General features: G+C 44.2%; 1 protein-coding gene across 1 annotated transcript in view; it reads left to right on the top strand.

The window, feature by feature from the left end:
• The first annotated feature begins 349 nt into the window (after positions 1-349).
• The window catches only part of LOC106561689 (transmembrane and coiled-coil domain protein 3), a 36,542-nt gene continuing 18,024 nt past the window's right edge, over positions 350-18,867 (top strand). The window contains exon 1 of the mRNA XM_014125890.3: positions 350-731. Coding sequence (XP_013981365.1) covers positions 585-731 — 147 coding nt within the window. The 5' untranslated portion in view covers positions 350-584. The remainder of the gene's footprint in view (positions 732-18,867) is intronic.

An 18,867-nucleotide genomic window follows, 5' to 3' on the forward strand; every position in this document is an offset into this window, starting at 1 on the left:
GGGCTAGCTTTGTTTGGTTTGATACTGGCTCCAGGGGGAATGGGTTAGATAAGGTGTGTGTGCATGCGTGAGTGCGTGAGTGTGTGTGTGTGAGAAGAGACTACTGTGGTAGCCTACATTTGTCCTTTCAGATTGTATTATGGTGACATCAGTTTCTGTTGTTTAACATGTTTGGAATGGTTGGAGTAGTGATAGGATTATGATAGGCTGAGACGTTTAGAAACTGCTCAAGTCACTGTCTCCAGTATGGTGGAGGGTGGAATGAAAGCAGGAAAATGTTATAAGGACACGCATGACGCCCAAACCGATATTTCATTTCAGAATGTAATTAGGCAAGGGTTTGGTTAAGGTTAGGGTTAAGGTAAAGGTCAGTTGTAGGTTTTGGCCGGTCGGTTTAAACGTCGGTTGTGTCGTTAACCTCACCCACGGTAGAAGGATAGGGTTAACCTCCTCCTGCTCCGCAGACCTTCAGCAGGGCGGAGTCTGAAGGCACATTGTTCAGTGTTTTCGGCTTTGGAAAGAGAGAGAATGGTCATATCAGTCTGTGTGAAGGGTCGGTCGACAAGGATCATGTCAGACTACAAATGATGAAACATCGTGAACGGAACACTACACCGACTCCAATTCCTAAAGCCAACCGCGAGACCGACTCGGTGATTATGGCCACCGCTGACTCAGCAGTGAGAAGTTTATCAGAAGTCGAAAAATACCTTAACAGCCGGAACGAAATGGTAATAACGACCTTTTCTCATGATTTCTTCTACTCCACATAGCCTACGCTGCTTAAACATAGGAGGCATTGTACTGTATCGTCATCATAATGCAGCGAAAGCATCAATATGCGAACACCTGCCGTGTCCCAGTTTTCGGTCAAATCTGATCAAATCTGATTTTACTCTTCTGGGTCGGTCATTTCTTATGTAGGCTTTTACGCCCATGAACTGGTCTGCTATCCTAGCGTATTGAGGCTCTCTAGTATGTGGGCTACATTGTGTACCATTGCTTGTGTTCATTACATTTTAGGTTAACTTGGAGGTGTTTACCTGATTTTCATTTAGCATTCAATTATTTTCAGCCCTGTTCATATTTTAACACATTTTTATAACACAATCATACCATTCAGAATTGCCTAATACATGTTTGGTTGATATTTGAGAAAATAAGAAAATTGTATCTAACTGTGATTTTATTTTTTAACAGTAAAAAAAAAAAATACATAGTATAATTTTTTTGGGTTCAATGCAATGTGCCTGTTGTTGAAAGCAATGTTCTGTTCTCTCTTCTCGGTTCCGTTTTCTGTTCTTCTGTTCTGATCTCTTGCAATGGTTACTGCTCCAAATGACAGCTGGATAGACATGTTAGGAGTCTGATAAATGTTTTAACAGCTGGAGAGTTTTAGCTCATTCCATGTTATTACAATGTTACAGCTGTACAAGTATTATCAAATCTCTCAGGGTCTTATTGAGTAACACGGACTTGTGCACATTATGTAAACGACTTGAGCACTTGGTAAATGTATTGATAGTTTACACCTTATTCGCAGTAGAGGATAAAACAACCTTATGTTTCAAGATGCATTTAAATGGTTGTAAATATCAGAGTGGCACAATTAAGGAAGTCATTGTTGAACACTGATCCTAATAGTAGGTCATCATGCAAATCTAAAACAAAACCGGTCTTCTCTTATAGGCGCCACACACACACACACACACACACACACACACACACACACACACACAGTTTCCTCCTGCATGGTGTGTCTCGTGATTGTTTGTGAAGACATTACAAACCAGAAAATCACTCAACTGTTAAAACGAGAGCAAGTTGTTTCTCTTTCTCCTGTAGCGATCGTGCCTTCAGGGCAAATTTCATTTAATGGATTAACTGATTTGTATGACTGTTGACTGACTGTGTCACGCCCTGACCATAGAGAGACGTTTTATTTCTCTATTTGGTTAGGTCAGGGTGTGATGTGATGTGCATTCTATGTTGTCTATTTCTTTGTTTTTGGCAGAGTATGGTTCCTAATCAGAGACAGCTGTCTATCGTTGTCTCTGATTGGGAACCATACTTAGGCAGCCTTTTCGCCCCTGTGTTTTGTGGTTAGTTGTTTTTGGTTTCGTATCTGTACCTGACAGAACTGTGCGCTTTCGTTTAATTTTTGTTTGAGTGTTTTTGGTGAAAATAAAACATCATGAACACTTTCCACGCTGCACTTTGGTCTCATTCCGACGACAGCTGTTACAGACTGGTTATTTCCAGGCAGTTTATCATGTTTGAACCAGAGTGATGTCTTGACCTGGTTGTTAAAAGTGTCAAGTCCAAGTTCCTTTTATTACTTCAGTCACTGTCTCACCTCTCCTTCACAATATGAGTAATAAATTAACATCCACATGGTTCATCTTGTCAGTTTTGACATTTATCACCTCAATTATAGCTACACAGATCCCACTTCAAGTCAAATGTTATTAGTAACATGCGCTGAATACAACAGGTGTAGACCTTACTGTGAAATGCTTACTTACAAGCCCTTAACCAACAAGGCAGTTCAAGAAATAGAGTTAAGAAAATATTTACTAAATAAACTAAGGTATAAAAAGTAAAACAATAAAATATCAATATCGAGGCTATAAAGAGTGGGTACCGAGTGCGGGGGTACAGGTTAGTCGAGGTCATTTGTTAATGTAGGTAGGGGTAAAGTAATAAACAGCGGTAGGTAGGGGTAAAGTAATAAACAGCGGTAGGTAGGGGTAAAGTAATATACAGTGGTAGGTAGGGGTAAAGTAATATACAGCGGTAGGTAGGGGTAAAGCAATAAACAGCAGAAGGTAGGGGTAAAGTAATAAACAGCGGAAGGTAGGGGTAAAGTAATATACAGCGGAAGGTAGGGGTAAAGTAATAAACAGCGGTAGGTAGGGGTAAAGTAATAAACAGCGGTAGGTAGGGGTAAAGTAATAAACAGCGGTAGGTAGGGGTAAAGTAATAAACAGCGGTAGGTAGGGGTAAAGTAATATACAGCGGTAGGTAGGGGTAAAGTAATATACAGCGGTAGGTAGGGGTAAAGTAATAAACAGCGGTAGGTAGGGGTAAAGTAATAAACAGCAGTAGGTAGGGGTAAAGTAATAAACAGCGGTAGGTAGGGGTAAAGTAATAAACAGCGGTAGGTAGGGGTAAAGTAATATACAGCGGTAGGTAGGGGTAAAGTAATAAACAGCGGTAGGTAGGGGTAAAGTAATATACAGCGGTAGGTAGGGGTAAAGTAATAAACAGCGGTAGGTAGGGGTAAAGTAATAAACAGCAGTAGGTAGGGGTAAAGTAATAAACAGCGGTAGGTAGGGGTAAAGTAATAAACAGCGGTAGGTAGGGGTAAAGTAATAAACAGCGGTAGGTAGGGGTAAAGTAATAAACAGCAGTAGGTAGGGGTAAAGTAATAAACAGCAGTAGGTAGGGGTAAAGTAATATACAGCAGTAGGTAGGGGTAAAGTAATATACAGCGGTAGGTAGGGGTAAAGTAATATACAGCGGTAGGGGGTGGGGGAGGGGGGTGTCAATGTAAATAGTCTGGCTGGCCATTTGATTAGTTGTTCAGCAGTCTTATGGCTTGGGGGTAGAAGCTGTTAAGAAGCCTTTTGGACCTAGACTTGGCGCTTTGGTACCTCTTGCCGTAAGGTAGCAGAGAGAAACGTTTATGACGGGTGACTGGAGTCTTTGGGAAAAAAATTGGGCCTTCCTCTGACACCGCCTAGTATAGAGGTCCTGGATGGCAGGAAGCTTGGCCCCAGTGATGGACTGGGCCGTACGCACAACTAGTATAGAGGTCCTGGATGGCAGGAAGCTTGGCCCCAGTGATGGACTGGGCCGTACGCACAACTAGTATATAGGTCCTGGATGGCAGGAAGCTTTGCCCCAGTGATGGACTGGGCCGTACGCACAACTAGTATAGAGGTCCTGGATGGCAGGAAGCTTGGCCCCAGTGATGGACTGGGCCGTACGCACAACTAGTATATAGGTCCTGGATGGCAGGAAGCTTGGCCCCAGTGATGGACTGGGCCGTACGCACAACTAGTATATAGGTCCTGGATGGCAGGAAGCTTGGCCCCAGTGATGGACTGGGCCGTACGCACAACTAGTATATAGGTCCTGGATGGCAGGAAGCTTGGCCCCAGTGATGGACTGGGCCGTACGCACAACTAGTATATAGGTCCTGGATGGCAGGAAGCTTGGCCCCAGTGATGGACTGGGCCGTACGCACAACTAGTATATAGGTCCTGGATGGCAGGAAGCTTGGCCCCAGTGATGGACTGGGCCGTACGCACAACTAGTATATAGGTCCTGGATGGCAGGAAGCTTGGCCCCAGTGATGGACTGGGCCGTACGCACAACTAGTATATAGGTCCTGGATGGCAGGAAGCTTGGCCCCAGTGATGGACTGGGCCGTACGCACAACTAGTATATAGGTCCTGGATGGCAGGAAGCTTGGCCCCAGTGATGGACTGGGCCGTACGCACAACTAGTATATAGGTCCTGGATGGCAGGAAGCTTGGCCCCAGTGATGGACTGGGCCGTACGCACAACTAGTATATAAGTCCTGGATGGCAGGAAGCTTGGCCCCAGTGATGGACTGGGCCGTACGCACAACTAGTATATAGGTCCTGGATGGCAGGAAGCTTGACCCCAGTGATGGACTGGGCCGTACGCACAACTAGTATATAGGTCCTGGATGGCAGGAAGCTTGGCCCCAGTGATGGACTGGGCCGTACGCACAACTAGTATATAGGTCCTGGATGGCAGGAAGCTTTGCCCCAGTGATGGACTGGGCCGTACGCACAACTAGTATAGAGGTCCTGGATGGCAGGAAGCTTGGCCCCAGTGATGGACTGGGCCGTACGCACAACTAGTATATAGGTCCTGGATGGCAGGAAGCTTGGCCCCAGTGATGGACTGGGCCGTACGCACAACTAGTATAGAGGTCCTGGATGGCAGGAAGCTTGGCCCCATTGATGGACTGGGCCGTACGCACAACTAGTATATAGGTCCTGGATGGCAGGAAGCTTGGCCCCAGTGATGGACTGGGCCGTACGCACAACTAGTATATAGGTCCTGGATGGCAGGAAGCTTTGCCCCAGTGATGGACTGGGCCGTACGCACAACTAGTATAGAGGTCCTGGATGGCAGGAAGCTTGGCCCCAGTGATGGACTGGGCCGTACGCACAAGTAGTATATAGGTCCTGGATGGCAGGAAGCTTGGCCCCAGTGATGGACTGGGCCGTACGCACAACTAGTATATAGGTCCTGGATGGCAGGAAGCTTGGCCCCAGTGATGGACTGGGCCGTACGCACAACTAGTATATAGGTCCTGGATGGCAGGAAGCTTGGCCCCAGTGATGGACTGGGCCGTACGCACAACTAGTATAGAGGTCCTGGATGGCAGGAAGCTTGGCCCCAGTGATGGACTGGGCCGTACGCACAACTAGTATATAGGTCCTGGATGGCAGGAAGCTTTGCCCCAGTGATGGACTGGGCCGTACGCACAACTAGTATAGAGGTCCTGGATGGCAGGAAGCTTGGCCCCAGTGATGGACTGGGCCGTACGCACAACTAGTATATAGGTCCTGGATGGCAGGAAGCTTGGCCCCAGTGATGGACTGGGCCGTACGCACAACTAGTATATAGGTCCTGGATGGCAGGAAGCTTGGCCCCAGTGATGGACTGGGCCGTACGCACAACTAGTATATAGGTCCTGGATGGCAGGAAGCTTGGCCCCAGTGATGGACTGGGCCGTACGCACAACTACTATATAGGTCCTGGATGGCAGGAAGCTTGGCCCCAGTGATGGACTGGGCCGTACGCACAACTAGTATATAGGTCCTGGATGGCAGGAAGCTTGGCCCCAGTGATGGACTGGGCCGTACGCACAACTAGTATATAGGTCCTGGATGGCAGGAAGCTGGGCCCCAGTGATGGACTGGGCCGTACGCACAAGTAGTATATAGGTCCTGGATGGCAGGAAGCTTGGCCCCAGTGATGGACTGGGCCGTACGCACTACCTTCTGTAGCGGCTTATGGTCGGATGCCGAGCAGTTGCCGTACCAGGCGGTGATGCAACCAGTCAGGATGTAGAACCAGTCAGCTGTAGAACTTTTTGAGGATCTGGGGACCCATGACAAATCTTTTCAGTCACCTGAGGGGGAAAGGATTTTGTCGCGCCCGCTTCATGACTGTCTTGGTGTGTTTGGACCATGATAGTTTGTTGGTGATGTGGACACCAAGGAACTTGAAACTCTCGACCCGCTCCACTACAGCCCCGTCAATGTTAATGGGGCGTGTTTGGCCCGCCTTTTCCTGTAGTCCACGATCAGCTCCTTTGTCTTGCTCATGTTGAGTGAGAGGTTGTTGTCCTGGCACCACACTGCCTCCTCCCTATAGGCTGTCTCATCATTGTCGGTGATCAGGCCTACCACTGTTGTGTTGTCAGCAAACTTAATGATGGTGTTGGAGTCGTGCCTGGCCATGCAGTCGTGGGTGAACAGGGAGTACAGGAGGGGACTAAGCAGGCACCCCTCAGGGCCCCCTGTGTTGTGGATCAGTGTGGCAGATGTGTTGTTACCTACCCTCACCACCTGGGGGTGGCCCGTCAGGAAGTCCAGAATCCAGTTGCAGAGGGAGGTGTTTAGTCCCAGGGTCCTTAGCTTAGTGATGAGCTTTGTGGGCACTATGGTGTTGAACGCTGAGCTGTAGTCAATGAACAGCATTCTCATATAGGTGTTCCTTTTGTCCAGGGTGGGAAAGGGTGGTGTGGAGTGCGATTGTGGATCTGTGGATCTGTCTAACACCAATGTCCTTAATGCATTGCACTGGGCTGCAGTCCAACTGTAGGCCTATACTTGATATACTTATAGGGAAATGTATCTGCATTGATATACATGTTTTATTCCTTAGCCTACCAAGGTTAATATACTTTTGTGATTTAATATTTTCAGACATGATTTACAATTTGTTATTTAGTTTAAGTTTGATAAAAACATTTCTATTTCTTTTGTATATCGCTTAGTTTCAGTTTCAGTGTTAGTGACAGAAAGTAGCATATGCGTGGGAGGAGCCATTTATGTGTTTTTAGGATGTCACTTCTTTCCCCTGGGGGGTCAGAACGACATACATTTGGTTAGGTTTAAATATTAAAACTATCCTAATGTGACTTGGATTTAAAGGATAAGCACTCTTTGTTTTTACTTTAGTAGTAGATGTAAGAAGAATCAAGTACCTTTACCTTTATCTGACAGAGAGAGGAAACAACAAATGAAGTTATGTTATGTAAAGTTATGTAAAGTTATGTTGATGTAATATTAAACATGTATCACTGACTAACCCCTTCAAATAGGGTTGATGAAAACAATGGCAAAAACAAACAATACAACACTTCTTCACAAATCTGTCATGTCACAGCCAGCTTGTGTTTGTGTGGGGGTGTTTCCGTTCAACCAAACACGATTCTCTGGTTTATCTTCAAGAAGACTCTGTGTTCCAGAGAAGTGGTTGTTCGGTTTCTCAAGCCTGATGAAAGGCTGAATATTCTCTCCACAAATGCTTGGGATGCAGGGACAGAAACCAGATCCACTGTCACAGAGAACAGATTGGAATAAACAGCCATTCTTCCCTGCCAGAGCTGGAGAGATGACATAATAAACATTTCCCCTTTTACCTCTTCCAGGTATTTCCGCAGCTCACACAGGTTACTTAATGCCCTGCCAGGTTGACCCTTCAAATGGACAGTGAACTCAGACACAATCAAATCAAATGTTATTGGTCACATACACATGGTTAGCAGATGTTATTCCGAGTGTAGCGAAATTCTTGTGCTTCTAGTTCTGACAGTGCAGCAATATCTAACATGGTAATCTAACAATTCCCCAACAACTACCTAATACACGTAAATCTAAGTAAAGGAATGGAATAAGAATATATATACTACCGTTCAAAAGTTTGGGGTCACTTAGAAATGTCCTTGTTTTTGAAAGAAAAGCAATTTCTTTTGTCCATTAAAATGACATAAAATGGATCAGAAATACAGTGTAGACATTAATGTTGTAAATGACTATTGTAGCTGGAAACGGCTGATTTATTATTAAATATCTAAATAGGCGTACAGAGGTCCATTATCAGCAACCATCACTCCTGTGTTCCAATGGCACGTTGTGTTAGCTAATCCAAGTTTATACCATAAGACTTTTTTGGTCCTCCAATAATCGGTATCGGCGTTGAAAAATCATAATCGGTCGACCTCTAATTTAAACTTGAAACTTGCTTTCCTCCTTTCCTTCCCTCATTCTTTCCTTCTTTCATCCTTTCCTTCCTTCATTCTTTCCTTCTTTCCTCCTTTCCTTCCTTCATTCTTTCCTTCCTTCATTCTTTCCTTCTTTCATCCTTTCCTTTCTTCATTCTTTCCTTCTTTCATTCTTTCCTTCCTTCATTCTTTCCTTCTTTCCGTCATTCTTTCCTTTCTTCATTCTTTCCTTCCTTCCTCCTTTCCTTCCTTCTTTCTGTAGAAAACGACTGCACTTTTCCTTGAAATCCCCAACTTCAACTAGATGCAGGGATCGGGGGGCCCAGCGGTGATACAAGCGCTCCTTCAGCTCGTGCTGTAAACTGCAGTACTGCTTATTTTACGTTTCCACAGCCTCCTTACAGCTGTGGCTCTAGTCTTTAACTGATTGAGGTCAATAGTACATCGCTTTCTCAGAAGATTGATGGACTGTAGCTATCCCTACTTGAACTCAGCCTTTTTTGCTGATTATATTTTTTTGCGCTGTTTGACAAAGTGTCCGTGTTTCCATAACTTGATAATGCCACAGCTTCCTTACAACTGTGGCTCGTGTTTGAACTGATTTGGCCCTACAGTACATACAGTGGGATCCGAAATCATTGACACCATTGAAAAAGATGAGCAAAAATGACTGTATATTTAGATGCCAAACCCACCGCTGGTGAGTGTAGCCAAACAGCTCTATTTTCATGACCAAAACACCAGTTTCAATCCAAGAGCCACTGCTGTTTAGCAAACCCCAGGCGTTTACATTTGTTGAATGACATGAAAATAGAGCTCTTTGGCCACACACACCAGTGGTGGGTTCGGTGTTAAAATGAGAATGTATGAGCAGAAAATAACCACATACCTTCTACAAAATATGGTGGATCTTTGATGTTATGGGCCTATTTTGCTTCCACTGGTCCTGGGGCCCTTGTTAACGGTATGTTTACCCACTACCAGATTATTTTTGCTCCAAAACCGGTTTGCCTCTGCCGGGAGGCTTATACTTGGCCATAAGTAGATCTTCCAGCAAGGCAATAACTCCAAGCACACATCAAAATACACAAAGAAATTGTATACTGGCCACAAAATCTACATTTTTGTAATGGCCAATCTCAGTCTCTGTACTTGAACCCCATTGAACACCTGTGGTTTGAAGTGAAGAGGGCCGTCCATAAGTACAGGCAAAGGACATCAATGATATTGAAGTATTCTGTACTGAGGAATGGTCTACAATCCCTCCCAATGTGTTCTCCAACTCATGAAACATTTGAGGAAAATGCTCAGTGCCTTTATCCTCACAAGGTGAGGTGTTGAAAAACAGGCGTGACAATAATTTTCACCCCTACCCTTTAAGAGAAAAACATGCTTGTTAAACAAAAAATGTCTCTCAACAATTGTATTAGTAGTAGTATTTCTTTGAGCATACAATATAGCTCAGTGTTTGAATTATATTTTATACAGTAATTTTTGCTCATCTTTATCAAGGGTGTCAATCATTTCGGACTGTACACATGGCTGGAGACCTAGGTCTGGTCTATATGATACACATGGCTGGAGGTCTACAGTAGGTCTGGTCTATATGATACACATGGCTGGAGACCTAGGTCTGGTCTATATGATACACATGGCTGGAGGTCTACAGTAGGTCTGGTCTATATGATACACATGGCTGGAGGTCTACAGTAGGTCTGGTCTATATGATACACATGGCTGGAGGTCTACAGTGGGTCTGGTCTATATGATACACATGGCTGGATACCTAGGTCTAGTCTATATGATACACATGGCTGGAGGTCTACAGTAGGTCTAGTCTATATGATACACATGGCTGGAGGTCTACAGTAGGTCTAGTCTATATGATACACATGGCTGGAGGTCTACAGTAGGTCTGGTCTATATGATACACATGGCTGGATACCTAGGTCTAGTCTATATGATACACATGGCTGGAGGTCTACAGTAGGTCTAGTCTATATGATACACATGGCTGGATACCTAGGTCTGGTCTATATGATACACATGGCTGGAGGTCTACAGTAGGTCTGGTCTATATGATACACCTGGCTGGAGGTCTAGAGTAGGTCTGGTCTATATGATACACATGGCTGGAGGTCTACAGTAGGTCTGGTCTATATGATACACATGGCTGGAGGTCTACAGTAGGTCTGGTCTATATGATACACATGGCTGGAGGTTTACAGTAGGTCTACAACCTTCAATGTTATGTCATAATTACGTAGAATTCTGGCAAATTAGTTCACAACGAGCCAGGCGGCCCAAACTGTTGCATATACCCTGACTCTGCGTGCAATGAACGCAAGAGAAGTGACACAATTTCACCTGGTTAATATTGCCTGCTAACCTGGATTTCTTTTAGCTAAATATGCACGCAGAGTCAGGGTATATGCAACAGTTTGGGCCGCCTGGCTCGTTGTGAACTAATTTGCCAGAATTCTACGTAATTATGACATAACATTGAAGGTTGTGCAATGTAACAGGAATATTTAGACTTAGGGATGCCACCCGTTAGATAAAATACAGAACGGTTCCGTATTTCACTGAAAGAATAAACGTTTTGTTTTTGAGATGATAGTTTCCGGATTCGACCATATTAATTACCTAAGGCTCGTATTTCTGTGTGTTTATTATATTATAATTAAGTCTATGATTTGATATTTGATAGAGCAGTCTGACTGAGCGGTGGTAGGCACCTGCATGCTCGTAAGCATTCATTCAAACAGCACATTTGTGCGTTTTGCCAGCAGCTCTTCGCAATGCTTCAAGCATTGCGCTGTTTATGACTTCAAGGCTATCAACTCCCAAGATTAGGCTGGTGTAACCGATGTGAAATGGCTGGCTAGTTAGCGGGGTTCGCGCTAATAGCGTTTCAAACGTCACTCGCTCTGAGACTTGGAGTAGTTGTTCCCCTTGCTCTGCATGGGTAACGCTTCTTCGAGGGTGGCTGTTGTCGATGTGTTCATGGTTCGAGCCCAGGTAGGGGCGAGGAGAGGGACAGAAGCTATACTGTTACACTGGCAATACTAAAGTGCCTATAAGAACATCCAATAGTCAAAGGTATATGAAATACAAATTGTATAGAGAGAAACAGTCCTATAATTCCTATAATAACTACAACCTGTAACTTCTTACCTGGGAATATTGAAGACTCATGTTAAAAGGAACCACCAGCTTTCATATGTTCTCATGTTCTGAGCAAGGAATTTAAACATTTTTTACATTTTTGTCATTTAGCAGACGCTCTTATCCAGAGCGACTTACAGTAGTGAATGCATACATTTCATACATTTTTTTCTTCCGTACTGGTCCCCCGTGGAAATTGAACCCACAACCCTGTCGTTGCAAACGCCATGCTCTACCAACTGAGCCACACGGGACCTAGTGATGGGGAAAAAATAGATACAGTTACATATCAATATTATTTTGGACAATATTATATTGATATTTTGACTCAAAGTATCGATTTGCTAGGTAGTGTTAGCTCGCGCTAATCGGCTGTACCTGCACCAAAACTGGTATTTGTCATCCTATAGCTTGTTCTCCTCCATCTTCTTTTTAAAAATAGTTAGCCAACATAGGACGTGGTCTAGACCTAACATACACGGACATGGACTAGACCTAACACACATGGGACGTGGACTAGACTTAACACACATGGACGTGGTCTAGACCTAACACACACGGACGTGGACTAGACCTAACACACACGGACATGGACTAGACCTAACACACATGGGACGTGGACTAGACCTAACACACATGGGACGTGGACTAGACCTAACACACATGGGACGTGGACTAGACCTAACACACACGGACATGGACTAGACCTAACACACATGGGACGTGGACTAGACCTAACACACATGGGACGTGGACTAGACCTAACACACACGGACATGGACTAGACCTAACACACATGGGACGTGGACTAGACCTAACACACATGGGACGTGGACTAGACCTAACACACACGGACATGGACTAGACCTAACACACATGGGACGTGGACTAGACCTAACACACATGGACGTGGTCTAGACCTAACACACACGGACGTGGACTAGACCTAACACACACGGACATGGACTAGACCTAACACACATGGGACGTGGACTAGACCTAACACACAGACAGGCAACCCGGTTCATTCAGGAACTAATCAATAGCATATTAACAATACATATGTAGGGTGACCTTTCAACACATAGCCCTGCCAGAAGCCCTGCTCTCCCCTGTGGATTGACAGAGCACAGAGTGGAATCTCTTTTAGACCTAGTTAAATACTGCTATCTCTATTAGACTAAATGAAGTGAAAATACTACTTAAAAGGGGTGAACTCAACTTTAAATTGTCTCATCCATGTTGACAGCATCCTCGATTTCCAAACTTGCTGGCCTACATATAGGGCCTACATAGCAGTAAAAACAGGAAAACAGTGAGTGGAATTCTACTCTCCATTAACAACAACAAGGGAAAAAGGGGATGAATGCTGCATTGAGACCAGAAAATCAAGAGTCAACATCTAGACTTAGACCTCCAGCCATGTGTATCATATAGACTAGACCTACTGTAGACCTCCAGCCATGTGTATCATATAGACTAGACCTACTGTAGACCTCCAGCCATGTGTATCATATAGACTAGACCTACTGTAGACCTCCAGCCATGTGTATCATATAGACTAGACCTACTGTAGACCTCCAGCCATGTGTATCATATAGACCAGACCTAGGTATCCAGCCATGTGTATCATATAGACTAGACCTACTGTAGACCTCCAGCCATGTGTATCATATAGACTAGACCTACTGTAGACCTCCAGCCATGTGTATCATATAGACTAGACCTACTGTAAACCTCCAGCCATGTGTATCATATAGACTAGACCTACTGTAGACCTCCAGCCATGTGTATCATATAGACCAGACCTACTGTAAACCTCCAGCCATGTGTATCATATAGACCAGACCTACTGTAAACCTCCAGCCATGTGTATCATATAGACCAGACCTAGGTCTCCAGCCATGTGTATCATATAGACTAGACCTACTGTAAATATGCAGGTTTAAAAATATATACTTCTGTGTATTGATTTTAAGAAAGGCATTGATGTTTATGGTTAGGTACAGTCGTGCAACGATTGTGCTTTTTTCGCAAATGCGCTTTTGTTAAATCATCCCCCGTTTGGCGAAGTCGGCTGTCTTTGTTAGGAAGAAATAGTCTTCACACAGTTTGCAACGAGCCAGGCGGCCCAAACTGCTGCATATACCCTGATTCTGTTGCAAGAGGTGACACATTTTCCCTAGTTAAAAGAAATTCATGTTAGCAGGCAATATTAACTAATTATGCAGGTTTAAAAATATATACTTGTGTATTGATTTTAAGAAAGACATTGATGTTTATGGTTAGGTACATGTTGTAGCAACGACAGTCCTTTTTCGCGAATGCGCACCGCAGCGATTATATGCAATGCAGGACAGGCTAGATAAACTAGTAATATCATCAACCATGTGTAGTTAACTAGTGATTATGATTGATTGATTGATTGTTTTTTATAAGATAAGTTTAATGCTAGCTAGCACCTTACCTTGGCTTCTTACTGCATTTGCGTAACAGGCAGGCTCCTCGTGGAGTGCAATGTAAAGCAGGTGGTTAGAGCGTTGAACTAGTTAACCCTGAACAAGGCAGTTAACCCCCGTTCCTAGGCCGTCATTGAAAATAAGAATGTGTTCTTAACTGACTTGCCTAGGTAAATAAAGGTGTAAAAAAATACCGATTACCGATTGTTATGAAACCTTGAAATCAGCCCTAACTAATCGGCCATTCCGATTAATCGGTCGACCTCTAGTCTCTAGCAGCAGGGGAGAGGAGTGTGTCTGTCTGTCTCTCTCTCTTCCCCCTCTCCCTCGTTCCACTGAGGATAGCTAGAGGGATGTCTCTAGCAGCAGGGGAGAGTGGTGTGTCTGTCTGTCTCTCTCTCCTTCCCCCTCTCCCTCATTCCACTTCGGCTAGCTAGAGGGATGTCTCTAGCAGCAGGGGAGAGTGGTGTGTCTGTCTCTCTCTCTCCTTCCCCCTCTCCCTCGTTCCACTGAGGCTAGCTAGAGGGATGTCTCTAGCAGCAGGGGAGAGTGGTGTGTCTGTCTCTCTCTCTCTCCTTCCCCCTCTCCCTCTTTCCTCTGAGGCTAGCTAGAGGGATGTCTCTAGCAGCAGGGGAGAGTGGTGTGTCTGTCTCCATGAGGATCAGTATTGACCAGCTGCCTGGAAGGAATACCAATAAAGCACCACAGGACCCTTCTTCTCTCTCATAGTGTGTGTTCTTCTTCTCTGCAGTGGTGTGAAATGAAGGGCTGTTTTGTTCTCAGAGAGAGAGCGAGAGAGAGAGTGAGAGAGAGGAGTCCCTGTCCTACCTTTACCCACTTGCAATGAATCAAAAAATGATGTGCTTGCATTAAGGTTGTTATGATAGAACAGATAAGGTGGCCTGTGTCTATTGTGTGGACTAGCAGAATATACATCCTTGTAACAACAAAGGGCCATAGCTTCCTGTTTGCTTAAGAAAATGTCTGTGTGTGTATTTTACTAAAACATTCACTGTGGATGCGCAATGGGTTCAGTATGGATCTGGCTTAATCCTTCCCCCTCTAGCTACTAAAACAATATGTTAAAATGTCCTTCCCTTATTTATCAGTTTAATACTCTTTAGTATATGGCTTATTCACACTATTTATGACATAACTCATAGTTATTTACTATCAAAGGACCACTTTGGAAACAAGTGCTAAACTCTGGGAATACAGTGTGCTTCTTGTTGTATATGTTTTAACCCAAATAAATCCAATTCAATTCAACTAGCAGAGTTTGACATGTGTTCTACCCTCTTGTCAAGGAGTCACTAGAGACTCAAAGCCACAAGAGAGTAGAACACATGTCAAACTCTGCTTGTTGACTGATTCCAGTTTTGGAGCTTCCATTGTCGTAATCTAGAATCGGCGTGCTAAACTCCATAGTCCAGGCATAAGAACTGGAAGTGTTTAAATTTAGTCAGATTGTAATATCCATCCAAGTCTATGGCAGATTATAACAGCAGTCCCTTCTTAATGCCCCCATTGTAGTGTATATATGAGCCTAATGTTAGTTAATATATCAAATTGGATTAGAACTCAGATCACTGATCCAAGGGATTCGCAGTGCAAGGTATTAGAGCAATATCTTCTATTAGTACAGAGTGCTCTATTGGCCCTGACCATGGCCAAACAAGTTGTCTGGCAGGGGATGTGAGTTGTTGGTTGGTTCTACATCAGGGGTGTCAAACATATGGCTTAAGTAAAACATGATGGTTGCTGATAATGGACCTCTGTATGCCTATGTAGATATTCCATAAAAAATCAGCCGTTTCCAGCTACAATAGTCATTTACAACATTAACAATGTCTACACTGTATTTCTGATCCATTTCATGTTATTTTAATGGACAAAAATGTGCTTTTCTTTCAAAAACAAGGACATTTCTAAGTGACCCCAAACTTTTGAACGGTAGCATACATGTACATATTACCTCAACTAACCCGTACCCCTGCACATTGACTCGGTAACCCCTGTATATACAGTGGCTTGCGAAAGTCTTCACCCCCTTGGCATTTTTCCTATTTTGTTGCCTTACAACCTGGAGTTAAAATAGATTTTTTGGGGGTTTGTATCATTTGATTTACACAACATGCCTAACACTTTGACGATTTGTTATTGTGAAACAAACAAAAAATAAGATGAAAAAACAGAACTTGAGCGTGCATAACTATTCACCCCCCCAAAGTCAATGCTTTGTAGAGCCACCTTTTGCAGCAATTACAGCTGCAAGTCTCCTGGGGTATGTCTCTATAAGCTTAGCACATCTAGCCACTGGGATTCTAGCCCTTTCTTCAAGGCAAAACTGCTCCAGCTCATTCAAGTTGGATGGGTTCCGCTGGTTTACAGCAATCTTTAAGTCATACCACAGATTCTTAATTGGATTGAGGTCTGGGCTTTGACTAGGCCATTCCAAGACTTTTAAATGTTTCCCCTTAAACCACTTGAATGTTGCTTTAGCAGTATGTTTAGGGTCATTGTCCTGCTGGAAGGTGAACCTCCGTCCCAGTCTCAAATCTCTGAAAGACTGAAATAGGTTTCCCTCAAGAATTTCCCTGTATTTAGCACCATCCTTCAATTCGGACCAGTTTCCCAGTCCCTGCCGATGAAAAACATCCCCACAGCATGATGCTGCCACCACCATGCTTCACTGTGTGGATGGTGTTCTCGGGGTGATAAGGTGTTGGGTTTGCATCAGACATAGCATTTTCCTTGATGGCCAAAAAGCAACATTTTAGTCTCATCTGACGAGTACCTTCTTTCATATGTTTGGGGAGTCTCCCACATGCCTTTTGGTGAACACCAAACGTGTTTGCTTATTTTTTTTTCTTTAACCTCTCTGGCGCAGGCGTTCCACTAGCGACCCACCTCGACAACATCCAGTGAAATTGCAGAGCGCAAAATTCAAAATACATAAATACTCAAAATAAAAATTCATAAAAGGTACAAGTGTTATACATCGGTTTAAAGATTAACTTCTTGTTAATCCAGCCGCTGTGTCAGATTTGAAAAAGGCTTTACAGCGAAAGCATATCATGCGATTATCTGAGGACAGCGCCCCGCTTACAAAAGCATACAAACATTTTCAAGCCAAGTAGAGGAGTCACGAAAGTCAGAAATAGCGATAAAATTAATCACGTACCTTTGATGATCTTCATCTGGTTGCAGTCACAAGAGTCCCTGTTACACAATAAATGTTTGTTTTGTTCGATAAAGTTCCTCTTTATGTCCCAAAAACTCTGTTTTGTTGGCGTGTTTTGTTCAGTAATCCACTGGCTCAATGGCGGTCACAACATGCAGGCGAATACATCCTAATAGTACCGGTGAAGTTCGTCGAAACATGTCAAACGATGTTTATAATTAATCCTCAGGTTGTCTATTGTCTAAATAATCGATAATATTTCAACCGGACAATAGCGTCTTCAATAGAAAGGAAAAAGAACAAAGAGCAATCGGTCACGCGCGTAAACCAGCTCTGGTTCATTCTACAGTCCACTGACAAAATGGTCTCATTCTTCCTCATTTTTCAGAAAGCAAGCCTGAAACAATGTCTAAAGACTGTTGACATCTAGTGGAAGCCATAGGAACTGCAATCTGGGTCCTAACCCATTACATACTGTATAGGTATTCAATTGAAAACTATACACATAAAAATATCCCACTTCCTGGATGGATTTTCCTCAGGTTTTTGCCTGCCATATCAGTTCTGTTATACTCACAGACATTATTTTAACAGTTATGGAAACTTTAGAGTGTTTCCTATCCAAATCTATTATATACATATCCTAGCTTCTGGGCCTTAGTAACAGGCAGTTTACTTTGGGCACACTTCTCATCCAGATGTCAAAATACTGTCCCCAAGCCATAACAAGTTAAATTACAGGTTGTAATGCAACAAAATAGGAAAAATGCAAGGGGGATGAATACTTCTGCAAGGCACTGTATAGCCTCGTTATTGTTATTTTATTGTGTAAGTTTTTTATTTTTACTTTATTTTAACTCTTATTTGTATTAAAACTGTTATTGTTGGTTAAGGGCTTGTAAGTAAGCATTTCACTGTAAGGATACATTTGTTGAATACATTTGATTTGAAGCTATACCTCCTTGGGCCTGGATGATGATGTGTGTTGGGGTGGGTTGTGTTGTGTTGGGTGGGGTTGTGTTGGGTGGGGTTGTGTTGGGTTGGGGAGGGTTGTGTTGGGTTGGGTTGGGGAGGGTTGGGTTGTGTTGGGTGGGGTTGTGTTGGGTTGGGGAGGTTTGGGTTGTGTCGGGTGGGGTTGTGTTGGGTGGGGTTGTGTTGGGTTGTGGAGGGTTGGGTTGTGTTGTGTTGGTTGGGTTGGGGAGGGTTGTGTTGGGTTGGGTGGGGTTGTGTTGGGTTGGGTTGGGGAGGGTTGGGTTGTGTTGGGTTGTGTTGTGTTGGTTGGGTTGGGTTGTGTTGGGTTGGGTTGTGTTGGGTTGGGTTGGGTTGTGTTGGGTTGGGGAGGGTTGTGTTGGGTTGTGTTGTGTTGGTTGGGTTGGGTTGTGTTGGGTTGGGTAGGGTTGGGTTGTGTTGGGTGGGTTGTGTTGGGGTGTGTTGGGGTGGGTTGAGTTGTGTTGGGTTGGGTTGAGTTGGGGTGGGTTGAGCTGTGTTGGGGTGGGTTGAGTTGAGTTGGGGTGGGTTGAGTTGTGTTGGGGTGGGTTGAGTTGAGTTGGGGTGGGTTGAGTTGAGTTGCAGTGGGTTGGATTGGGTTGGATTGGGTTGATTTGAGTTGGGGTGGGTTGTGTTGAGTTGGGTGGGTTGTGTTGAGTTGGGGTGGGTTGTGTTGGAGTGTGTTGGGGTGGGTTGAGTTGTGTTGGGGTGGGTTGTGTTGGGGTGGGTTGCGTTGGGGTGGGTTGCGTTGGGGTGGTTTGTGTTGGGGTGGGTTGAGTTGTGTTGGG

The sequence above is a fragment of the Salmo salar genome, chromosome 10 (genome assembly GCF_965601325.2).
Source record: "Salmo salar chromosome 10, fSalSal1, whole genome shotgun sequence".
In the NCBI taxonomy this organism is placed as follows: Eukaryota; Metazoa; Chordata; class Actinopteri; order Salmoniformes; family Salmonidae; genus Salmo; species Salmo salar.